Raw genomic sequence first — 12,381 nt, forward strand, 5'->3', positions numbered from 1 at the left:
ACGGCAGCACACACACACACACTCAATACACACTCACACACTCATCACACTCATCACACTCACACACTCATCACACTCATCACACACTCATCACACTCTCACACTCATCACACACTCATCACACACTCAACACACACTCACACACTCATCACACACTCATCACACACTCAATACACACTCACACACTCATCACTCATCACACACTCATCACACACTCAACACACACTCATCACACTCATCACACTCATCACACACTCATCACACACTCGACGTCTCTGCAGGACAGACTGTCTGTTGTTTCCCGCAGAGATCAGGAACACGTCACTGCACAGATTACAAAGAAATGCAGTTTCAAAGAGTCTCAAAAACTTGTTCGAATATTCTATTTCATCTTCCTAATGCACATTACTTTAATTTCTAAGTATATTTGTTTAAATGAATATTTGTACTTTTATTTTCTCTTTTTAATGCACAATTATATTTGTATTTCTTATGTTTAAACACATTTTTGATTTTATTGGATCTTTTAATGCACATTTTTCTTTTATCTTTTCAATTGGCATTATTATTTTTATTTCATATGTTTGTATGAATATGAAACCCACATGTTCTTGGGATAGAGTATTCTGAAGTGCCTCTATTCATCTCCAGTTTCTTCTAGATCATAAAGTCTTTGCAGCAGCACTCTGAAATCTAGCAGTACACGTCGCCCCCTGGTGGAAAAACAATCACATGAGAACCTTTTGGAGTCTCCCTTTAATTATCCGTTCATCAGAGGCGTGTTTATTAAAGTGTGTATCAGCAACTTGAAAGAGCTTTACACCAAACACTAAAAGCATCGCCACAAAAGACCCGTTCATTTAAAACACTCGTTAAAGAGCCGAGAGCAAAGCAGAAATGAGAACAAGGTGGGTGTGAAATAAAATAATGGAAGTCAAGGGCAGGGTGACAAATTATGGATCTCTTTATTACTGTCCCATCATCCTCCGAGATGCCAGGTGACAGTTATCGAAGAAGAGGCTGTAGTCGGTGCCGCCAACCGCCACGAAGTCAGCGACTTTCTTCGTCCCCCGGAAATCCAGCGTCCGAACGACCTGGAAAAACAGGCAAATACTTTAAAGAGGCCATATTGTGTTCCCGTCCTGTATTCAATCAATCAATCAATCAATCAATCAATCAATCAGTCAGTCAATCAATCAATGTTTATTGATATAGCCCAATATCACAAATGTTACATCTGTCTCAGTAAAGGTCACCTATCATGCTATGTTTAGGCAATAGCATAGGTCTCAGATATATAAAAATATATAAAAAACATGTCTATGAAGTGTTTTGCTGAAAATACCAAACAGATCATTCTAGCCATGCCTCATATCCCTCTATTTCACTTCCTGTTTCAAAAGTGCTGATTTTGGGTATAAAGCTTTAAAAAAATAAATGATAAAAAAGAGGGGCGGAGCTTATGCCTGCTCATGCGGGAGATTCTACCGGCAGATACTGCCGTGATGAAACGCCATATCATGGATTATCAAGGATTGTTTCTGAAACAGTATGGAGCTCAAAGGCTTTCTCTCTTGCCGGTTATACCACAAGGTGAGTTCCTTTTTATTTCCTGCTTCTTCACACACATGCTCTCCAGTACAGGTTAGCTCTGAGTGTTAGCGATACTAATGTAAACATAGACCATATTACGTCCAAAACAGTCGGGCATTGTTTCTGATAGCAACGTTTCTGATAGGGCCGTGGGTCCACATTTCAGATATTACGTCATATCGGACGCAAATCTGGATCAGGTCCGTTGTTCCCCCGTTTTTAGAGATTTGGGTACGGAGGAAAAGAGAGAGGGTTTTATTTTCTGACGCTGCGTGAGTTCCCTGACACACCGGGGACACGTAGTTATGTATAAATACATCAAAAAGTGAATTTTGCATGATAGGTCCCCTTTAAAGTTTGTACAGAATATCAATACGACAATACGCAGAGGTGGGAAATAGTGGAGTACAAATACTTTGTTACTGTACTTAAGTACATGCTTCTGGTATCAGTACTTTACTCCACGACTTATTTTTCTGACGACTTTTTACTTTGACTTCTTACATGTTGAACACAAATACCTGTACTTTCTACTTCTTACATTTTGAACCCAAATACCTGTACTTTCTACTTCTTACATGTTGAACACAAATACCTGTACTTTCTACTTCTTACATGTTGAACACAAATACCTGTACTTTCTACTTCTTACATGTTGAACCCAAATACCTGTACTTTCTACTTCTTACATGTTGAACACAAATACCTGTACTTTCTACTTCTTACATGTTGAACCCAAATACCTGTACTTTCTACTTCTTACATTTTGAACACAAATACCTGTACTTCTACTTCTTACATGTTGAACACAAATACCTGTACTTTCTACTTCTTACATGTTGAACACAAATACCTGTACTTTCTACTTCTTACATGTTGAACACAAATACCTGTACTTTCTACTTCTTACATGTTGAACACAAATACCTGTACTTTCTACTTCTTACATGTTGAACACAAATACCTGTACTTTCTACTTCTTACATGTTGAACACAAATACCTGTACTTTCTACTTCTTACATGTTGAACCCAAATACCTGTACTTTCTACTTCTTACATGTTGAACACAAATACCTGTACTTTCTACTTCTTACATGTTGAACCCAAATACCTGAACTTTCTACTTCTTACATGTTGAACACAAATACCTGTACTTTGTACTTCTTACACTTTGAACACAAATACCTGTACTTTGTACTTCTTACATGTTGAACCCAAATACCTGTACTTTCTACTTCTTACATGTTGAACACAAATACCTGTACTTTCTACATCTTACATGTTGAACACAAATACCTGTACTTTCTACTTCTTACATGTTGAACACAAATACCTGTACTTTCTACTTCTTACATGTTGAACACAAATACCTGTACTTTCTACTTCTTACATGTTGAACCCAAATACCTGTACTTTCTACTTCTTACATTTTGAACACAAATACCTGTACTTTCTACTTCTTACATGTTGAACACAAATACCTGTACTTTCTACTTCTTACACTTTGAACACAAATACCTGTACTTTCTACTTCTTACATGTTGAACCCAAATACCTGTACTTTCTACTTCTTACATGTTGAACCCAAATACCTGTACTTTCTACTTCTTACATGTTGAACCCAAATACCTGTACTTTCTACTTCTCACATGTTGAACCCAAATACCTGTACTTTCTACTTCTTACATGTTGAACTCAAATACCTGTACTTTCTACTTCTTACATTTTGAACACAAATACCTGTACTTTCTACTTCTCACATTTCCCAAACAGGCTGGTTCCTTTAGTTTGAATGTGTGTTTGGTGGCGTGATCATTATTATTTAGAGTCATTGCGTGCCTATTGATTTGAACACGATCCGTGTATCCATCATTTCCTGGTCTTCTCTAAAGAAGAGGGACCAATGAAAACGTTGTCATGTTGCCGTTGTTCAGCATGGAAACATTCATTAGCTAACAATGACATTATTGTTCTATTAATATAAAGGGAGGTCAGGTACTCTTTAAAACAGCTGCTAGTTATGGGTACTTTTTACTGAAGTACATTTCAAAGCCCTCTTTACTTTGACTTGAGTAAAGAAGTTTAGTCAGTACTTCTACTTTTACCAGAGTATTTTTAAACACGAGTATCTATACTTTTACTTGAGTAAAGGATCTGTGTACTTTTGCCCTCTCTGACAGTACGACCCCCTCTGTCCTCTGACCCTCACATCGAACAAGGAAACACTCCAGAAACCTGGAGGAGCAACAGAGGAGGATCCCTCTCCAGGAGGACAGACGTGAAATAGATGCCGTGTGTAAATTGAAAAGATAATACAAATACTATAGGTGTTAGTGCATGTAAATGGTCTGCAAAGGCTAAAATGTACCTGCCAGGCGGGGCTCATGTGCCGGGCGGCGACCACCACGGTGTTGGAGGAGACGCCGTAGTTTCCTCCCTTATGGACGAGCCACTGGGAGCCATCCGCCAGCGTCACTCTGAGACACACAGGAGAGACCATTATTATACATTCATGTTAATTATTCATCACGCAGCGCGGCAAGCTCAGCCAGCAAGAGAAAAATAATTAAGATTCATTAAATGTAATTAAATTAAAATAGAAAAAGTCATAAATGAACCCTAACACTTATGTTAAGTTCAGTTCATTATAAATGAAATAAAGTTAAGTAATAAATAAAATAAATAAAATAAATAAAATAAATAAAATAAATAAAATAAATAAAATAAAATAAATAAAATAAATAAAATAAATAAAATAAAATAAAAATTAAATTAAATAAAATTAAATAAAATTAAATAAAATTAAATAAAGAAATTAAATAAAGAAATTAAAGAAATCAAAGAAATTAAAGAACATAAATTAAAGTACGTTTAAATGAAAAAGAAATACTGAAAACAGGGGGGGGGGGTTATCATCACCATATCATAAAAGGTTCAAATGTGTTGTTGTTGCTCATTTAACATGTATTTTAAAATGTCACTCTGCTAATAATCTCCATCTCTAGCTCGACTCGTTAGGAGTGGATTCCCTTGGATTAAATAACCAGTCTGCTGTCTGTAATGAGGGGTGTGAAGAAGGGGTTCTGACCTGACTCCAGAGTGGCTGAGGGGCCCGATCCGCACAGACTGTCCGTCCAGGGGCCTCTTCAGACGCTCCGCCATGAACACCGGGGAGTTGTAGATGCGCCGGAGCTCTGACCCCGAGAGGTCGTAGCTGTGGGAGGTCGTGCCGCCTGAAACACATCAGCGTTCATCTTTAAAACAAAGCTCGTTCTTTAGAGTTTCAAGTTTCAAGGCGTTTATTGTCATGTGTACATATAGCTACAGTGCAGATATGAGATGGCAAATCCGAGTCCTTGTACGGTCTGCTGAGTCAGTCATTGAAGAGATCCGGATCATACGAGTCCTTCGAGTCATGAGTCATGTAGATCTAATCATATGCCCACCCCCCCTCTTTTCTCATGGACTGCTTAATCATTGCAGTACTGGTGTTTGTATGTGTTATATTTGTGTAAAGTGGTGTCTTTTGCTTTAATAAAAAAATGTTGATCACAAACAAAAAGGGTTATTTTGCGATTTTGCGAATCTGAGTCTGCTGTTGACTCGTGCATGACGACGAGTCTGGATCTCAGGATCTCTGGATCTGCTGCTATACGGTTACGGCTCTGAGTCCGCACGAGTCTGCTGTGTTTTGCACAGTGAGTCAGGATTTGCGAATCTGAGTCTGCTGTTGACTCGTGCACATAGCCGCGGGAAGTAGCTGCAACACCCCCTGTTGGCGAATGGTGTACATTTGAAAAACTTCATGTTACTGTTGAAATCTCTCCCCACTTTGGCCGCACCCCCTAAGTAAAATGACTTCCCGCGGATATGCTCGTGCATGACGAGTCTGGATCTCTGGATCTGCTATACGGTTACGGCTCTGAGTCCCCACGAGTCTGCAGGAAGTGAAGGAAGTTCCCTTGATTCAGTGAGTCAGGATTTGCGAATCTGAGTCTCCTGTTGACTCGTGCATGATGAGTCTGCCTGGATCTCTGGATCTCTGGATCTCTGGATCTCTGGATCTCTGGATCTCTGGATCTCTAGATCTGCTACGGTTACGGCTCTGAGTCTGCACGAGTCTGCAGGAAGTTTCACTGATCCGCGTCCCCTGAGCCAAACGATCACTTCTGGCAGCTATCCTACTTGCTAAAGCCTAGGCAGATGGACTGGGGTACGTTGTCATGTGATTTTACATGTTATAATGAGATCAGTGAGTGACGCAATTTATAGTTTTAATGTGTACGTCACCAGGTGTAGGACTCAAAGGACTCGGGTTAATGGAGAGGGGAGACTCGTCACGACCAGCTCATTACTAGGATCCGGGTTAATGATCCGGATGAATCAGGACTCACCCATCTCTAGTATAGATATGACAATGAAGATCTGAGGTCACAGGCTCCTCCAACAGAGCAACACAATAACACAGATACAATAGTGCAAGTCAAATACAAGTAAAATAGAGACACCTTTATCCAGGTAGAAGTACTCAGATCTTGTTCTTGAGTAAAAGTAGAAGTACTCAGATCTGGTACTAGAGTAAAAGTAGAAGTACTCAGGTCTGGTACTAGAGTAAAAGTAGAAGTACTCAGATCTTGTACTTGATTCAAAGTAGAACTACTCAGATGGCATGTACTCAGATTTCAGATCTGGTAGTAGAGTAACAGTAGAAGTACTCAGATCTCTAGAGTAACAGTAGAAGTACTCAGATCTCTAGAGTAACAGTAGAAGTACTCAGATCTCTAGAGTAACAGTAGAAGTACTCAGATCTCTAGAGTAACAGTAGAAGTAATCCGATTTTGTAGTAACAGTATAAGTACTCAGATATTGTAGTAACAGTAGAAGTACTCAGATCTCTAGAGTAACAGTAGAAGTACTCAGATCTCTAGAGTAACAGTAGAAGTACTCAGATCTCTAGAGTAACAGTAGAAGTACTCAGATCTCTAGAGTAACAGTAGAAGTACTCAGATCTCTAGAGTAACAGTAGAAGTAATCCGATCTTGTAGGTAACAGTAGTAAGTACTCAGATATTGTAGTAACAGTAGAAGTACTCAGATCTCTAGAGTAACAGTAGAAGTACTCAGATCTTCTAGTAACAGTAGAAGTACTCAGATCTTCTAGTAACAGTAGAAGTACTCAGATCTTGTAGTGACAGTAGAAGTACTCAGATCTTGTAGTAACAGTATAAGTACTCAGATCTTGTAGTAACAGTAGACCTCACCCCCTCCAGAGGAAGCCTCCACAGAAAGCCCCAGCAGCAGCAGCAGAGCGCAGAGGAGCGTGATGCAGGAAGACATGTTGGATTATAATCTCAGGACACATTCAGGAGGTTATATACCCTCCTGCCTCTCCTCCTCCCTCTCCTCCTGCCTCTCCTCCTCCCTCTCCTCCTGCCTCTCCTCCTCCCTCTCCCCCTGCCTCTCCTCCTGCCTCTCCTCCTGCCTCTCCTCCTGTCGGCTCTGATCACGCTTTCTGGAAAGTCCCGCTGATATTCCTCCAACATCAACATTTGACTTGGATGGAGGCGAGTTATTTCCAAACTGCTGACAGTAAAAACCAGGATTTCACCACTCTTCTTGGAGAGGATTCTGTACATGCAGGTTTAGTGCAAAGTGAAGGACATACACCGATCAGTTCTAACATTATGACCACCTGCTTAATATCGTGTACGTCTCTCTTTTCCAAAACAGCACTGACCCATGGAGGCAAGGACTCCATTACCTCTGAGTGTCTGTGTTATCAGGCAACAAGACGTTAGCTGCAGATCCTTAAAAGGTCTCCTATTATGCAAAATGCACTTTTTTATGTCTTTTCTACATCAACATGTGTCCCCGGTGTGTCCCCGGTGTGTCCCCGGTGTGTCCCCGGTGTGTCAGGAGACTCACAAAGTGTCAGGAAATAAAACCCCCTCTCTTTTCCTCCGTACCCACATCTCTAAAAACGGGGGAACAACGGAGCTGATCCAGATCCAGGGCTGAAATAGAGGGGGATGAGGCATGGCTAGAATGCATGATCTGTTTGGTATTTTGAGCAAAACACTTCATAGACATGTTTTTTTATATATTTGTATATATCTGAGACCTATGCTATATGCGTGTAGAGGTGTGTGTAGAGGTGTGTAGAGGTGTGTGAACAGGTGTGTGTGTGGTTAACTGTAGCAGCCTGAGCTCGCTCTTTAGCAGATCTAAGGAAAGTAAACATTAAGGCGGTGTGCAAAAGGCTCTGCTGCCCTGACTTTGAAATATAACTCAATGTATTTCCTGTCATTTCCACACTTTAACAGAACAGTCTGCAATTAAATGGTGGCCCACTTCCTCCTTTGGGCACTGGTAACTTTAATGAGAACTAACCCGTTGGCCCAACAATGTCCCTTCAGGGCCTCCGTAGTATATCAGTCACTCTCGCCCTGTTTCCTTCAATTCTTGGAGAGAACGTACATGCCTCTAAAGTGAATGGATAACCAAAAATAACAGCAACACTCTCGATTCATTTTTATAATTACAACTGCTTTTTGTAGTGTTATCTTGTCCTTCAGAAGTACACACATAATCCTTATGCTGACGACATGCAACTTTATGTAAGTCATTTTTAATAGTTTGCACTAAATGGATGAATTGATGTAAAGTTTTTAAGACACATTTACATTTCTGGCGGTGAGTTCTGCTGCGGCCTCGGCTTGTTGACTGACTGCGGCTCAAAGATCATGTTGACGTGGATTTCATAATACTAGAAATCCCCTGAATCGACCAGATGTTGATCCTGAGAGCAGCTCAACTTCACACGTGATTTAAAATGTCCATCCGTTTGTTTGTTGTCTGTCTGGGGATTTGTTCCTCAGGTCATTAAACAGGAATCATTGTTATAGTGGCCTTGAAGCTGAAACTACAATAAATGCTGTTTTAGTGTTTAAATATTATATTATTTTCTGAAATGTCATGTTTTCTCTTTTGCCTTAAAAACATTTTGTGTGTGTTTTTGAAATGTTGATGTGTTTTCACCTTCATAAACGTCTGTCTTCTGTTTCATTGTTTATTACAAACCAACTTATCAATCAGACTCACTTTGATGGAGTAAAATACAAAGCCTTTCAATGTATCATTGTTTTTAATCCTATATATAAAATACTATATGCATTTCCATATATGATAAATATAAAAATAGAAACAGGAGCAGTCAGTCCCAGCTGCCACCTGATTGGTCGAACAATGCTGTGGCATCAGGAGAACAGGAAGGGGTCTTCAGGAGAACAGGAAGTGGTCTTTAGGGGAACAGGAAGTGGTCTTCAGGAGAACAGGAAGGGGTCTTCAGGAGAACAGGAAGTGGTCTTCAGGGGAACAGGAAGTGGTCCTGCTGGAAGGTGCTGGAGCTGCTGGCGCTGACGCCGCCCGGCAGGTAGGAGAGATGGAGGATCGGCAGCTGAACGGAGAGACGCCGCTGCACACTGACAGGAGACACCACACAACTGTTAAAACTACAAATCACACTAAAATACTAAACATCTGCAAAGGATATGTGTCTAACATCCATTCAGAATAGAATGGTGCAGGGATGACCTATTTTTGCAGGCCGACCCGGAGGTAAGCTGTAAGCACACTGTAGTTTATCGTATCATTTCATGTATTTATTGTCATGCGTTTTTTAGGTTCATTTGTATATTTAAATTTAAATCGTAAATAGTTGTTTTCCAGTTTGCAACCTCAAAGCGTATTTCCTTGAATGTGTAACACGTACCCTGGCATAACCTTTATCCTGAAAATAAAATGACTTATATTGATTGTATGTTATTGTAGACTGAGTGTTTCCTCCATCACCAGGCTATGAAGTGAATGTTCTTTGCACTCACTGTTCTGGGGAGTTGATGCTGTCGGGACTCGAGGGTTTCCCCCCCGAGTTTCTGTCCTCTGAGCACACCTGAGCTGCATGAGTCCAGCGAACACACCTGGCTCGACCTGCCGGAGGAACACACCGAGGAGAACTGTCATTATCACTGGAGAGAACAGTTTCCATCAGGAAGGAACACTGGAGAACTGTCATTATCACAGGAGAGAACAGTTTCCATCAGGAAGGAACACTAGAGAACTGTCATTATCACAGGAGAGAACAGTTTCCATCAGGAAGGAACACTAGAGAACTGCCATTATCACAGGAGAGAACAGTTTCCATCAGGAAGGAACACTAGAGAACTGTCATTATCACAGGAGAGAACAGTTTCCATCAGGAAGGAACACTAGAGAACTGCCATTATCACTGGAGAGAACAGTTTCCATCAGGAAGGAACACTGGAGAACTGTCATTATCACAGGAGAGAACAGTTTCCATCAGGAAGGAACACTGGAGAACTGTCATTATCACTGGAGAGAACAGTTTCCATCATGAAGGAACACTAGAGAACTGTCATTATCTCAGGAGAGAACAGTTTCCATCAGGAAGGAACACTGGAGACTGTCTTATCACTGGAGAGGACAGTTTCCATCAGGAAGACACTGGAGACTGTCAAATATCACTGGAGAGAACAGTTTCCATCATGAAGGAACCTGGAAACTGTCATTTATCACAGGAGAGAACAGTTTCCATCATGAAGGAACACTGGAGAACTGTCATTATCACAGGAGAGAACAGTTTCCATCATGAAGGAACACTGGAGAACTGTCAATATCACAGGAGGAGAACAGTTTCCATCATGAAGGAACCTGGAGAACTGTCAATATCACAGGAGAGAACAGTTTCCAATCATGAAGGAACACTGGAGAACTGTCTTTATCACAGGAGAGACAGTTCCATCATGAAGGAACACTGAGGAACTGTCATTATCACAGGAAGAACAGTTTTCCATCATGAAGGAACACTGGAGAACTGTCATTATCACTGGAGAGAACAGTTTCCATCAGGAAAGGAACACTGGAGAACTGTCATTATCACTGGAGAGAACAGTTTTCCATCATGAAGGAACACTGGAGAACTGCCATTATCCACAGGAGAGAACAGTTTCCATCATGAAGGAACCTGGAGAACTGTCCATTATCACAGAGAGAACAGTTTCCATCAGGAGGAACCTGGGGAACTGTCATTATCACAGGAGAGAACATTTCCATCATGAAGGAACACTGGAGAACTGTCATTAAGCACTGGAGAGAACAGTTTCCATCATGAGGAACACTGGAGAACTGTCATTATCACTGGAGAGAACAGTTTCCATCATGAAGGAACACTGGAGAACTGTCATTATCACAGGAGAGAACAGTTTTCCATCATGAAGGAACCTGGAGAACTGTCATTATCACTGGAGAGAACAGTTTCCATCATGAAGGAACACTGGAGAACTGTCATTATCACAGGAGAGAACAGTTTCCATCATGAAGGAACACTGGAACTGTCATTATCACAGGAGAGAACCGTTTCCATCATGAAGGAACACTGGAGAACTGTCATTATCACTGGAGAGAACAGTTTCCATCATGAAGGAAACTGGATATAACTCCAGGAAATATAACACTGATTGAGGGAGAACAGTTTTCCATCATGAAGGAACACTGGAGAACTGTCATTATCAGGATGAGAGAACAGTTTCCATCATGAAGGAACACTGGAGAACTGTCATTATCACTGGAGAGAACAGTTTCCATCATGAAGGAACACTGGAGAACTGTCATTATCACTGGAGAGAACAGTTTCCATCATGAAGGAACACTGGAGAACTGTCATTATCACTGGAGAGAACAGTTTCCATCAGGAAGGAACACTGGAGAACTGTCATTATCACTGGAGAGAACAGTTTCCATCTGAAGGAACACTGGAGAACTGTCATTATCACTGGAGAGAAACAGTTTCCATCATGAAGGAACACGAGAACTGTCCTTATCACTGGAGAGAACAGTTTCCATCATGAAGGAACACTAGAGAACTGTCATTATCACTGGAGAGAACAGTTTCCATCATGAAGGAACACTGGAGAACTGTCATTATCACTGGAGAGAACAGTTTCCATCATGAAGGAACACTGGAGAACTGTCATTATCATAGGAAAGAACAGTTTCCATCAGGAAGGAACACTGGAGAACTGTCATTATCACAGGAGAGAACAGTTTCCATCAGGAAGGAACACTGGAGAACTGTCATTATCACTGGAGAGAACAGTTTCCATCAGGAAGGAACACTGGAGAACTGTCATTAAGAAGAAGAAGAAGAAGAAGACACACTTTATTAATCCCTTACAGGGAAATTTCTTTCCCCACTCTGTTGTGTTTACACACATTACACACACAGGGGAGGATATACATGCACAAACACAGAGGATATACATGCACACACACAACCACATGCAGATCGGAGAACTGTCATTATCACAGGAGAGAACAGTTTCCATCATGAAGGAACACTGGAGAACTGCCATTATCACTGGAGAGAACAGTTTCCATCATGAAGGAACACTGGAGAACTGTCATTATCACAGGAGAGAACAGTTTCCATCATGAAGGAACACTGGAGAACTGTCATTATCACAGGAGAGAACAGTTTCCATCATGAAGGAACACTGGAGAACTGTCATTATCACTGGAGAGAACAGTTTCCATCGTGAAGGAACACTGGAGAACTGTCATTATCACAGGAGAGAACAGTTTCCATCATGAAGGAACACTGGAGAACTGCCATTATCACTGGAGAGAACAGTTTCCATCATGAAGGAACACTGGAGAACTGTCATTATCACAGAGACAGTTTCCATCATGAAGAACACTGAGAACTGTCAT

The 12,381-nt window shown here is 40.9% G+C and overlaps 1 protein-coding gene across 1 annotated transcript; it reads right to left on the minus strand.

Annotated features, from left to right (window-relative positions):
• Positions 1–941: 941 nt before the first annotated feature.
• LOC117476199 lies at positions 942–7,040 on the minus strand. The gene is made up of 4 exons (XM_034122572.1): positions 6,855–7,040; positions 4,683–4,827; positions 3,963–4,071; positions 942–1,094 (listed from the first exon to the last, which is right to left on the minus strand). Exons 1-4 carry the CDS (start codon positions 6,928–6,930, stop codon positions 969–971), a joined length of 456 nt encoding a protein of 151 aa, XP_033978463.1. The 5' UTR covers positions 6,931–7,040; the 3' UTR covers positions 942–968.
• Between the last annotated feature and the right edge of the window lie 5,341 nt (positions 7,041–12,381).

This window comes from Trematomus bernacchii, unplaced genomic scaffold (genome assembly GCF_902827165.1).
Source record: "Trematomus bernacchii unplaced genomic scaffold, fTreBer1.1, whole genome shotgun sequence".
Taxonomy (NCBI): Eukaryota; Metazoa; Chordata; class Actinopteri; order Perciformes; family Nototheniidae; genus Trematomus; species Trematomus bernacchii.

Bases quoted from the DNA above. Each gene is read 5' to 3' on its own strand.
- LOC117476199 (XM_034122572.1), bottom strand. From the start codon at position 6,930: ATGTCTTCCTGCATCACGCTCCTCTGCGCTCTGCTGCTGCTGCTGGGG. The intron at 4,828-6,854 runs GTGAGGTCTACT...GATGTGTTTCAG, and splicing joins GGAGGCTTCCTCTGGAGGGG to GCGGCACGACCTCCCACAGC. The intron at 4,072-4,682 runs GTCAGAACCCCT...TGTGTGTCTCAG, and splicing joins CTCAGCCACTCTGGAGTCAG to AGTGACGCTGGCGGATGGCT.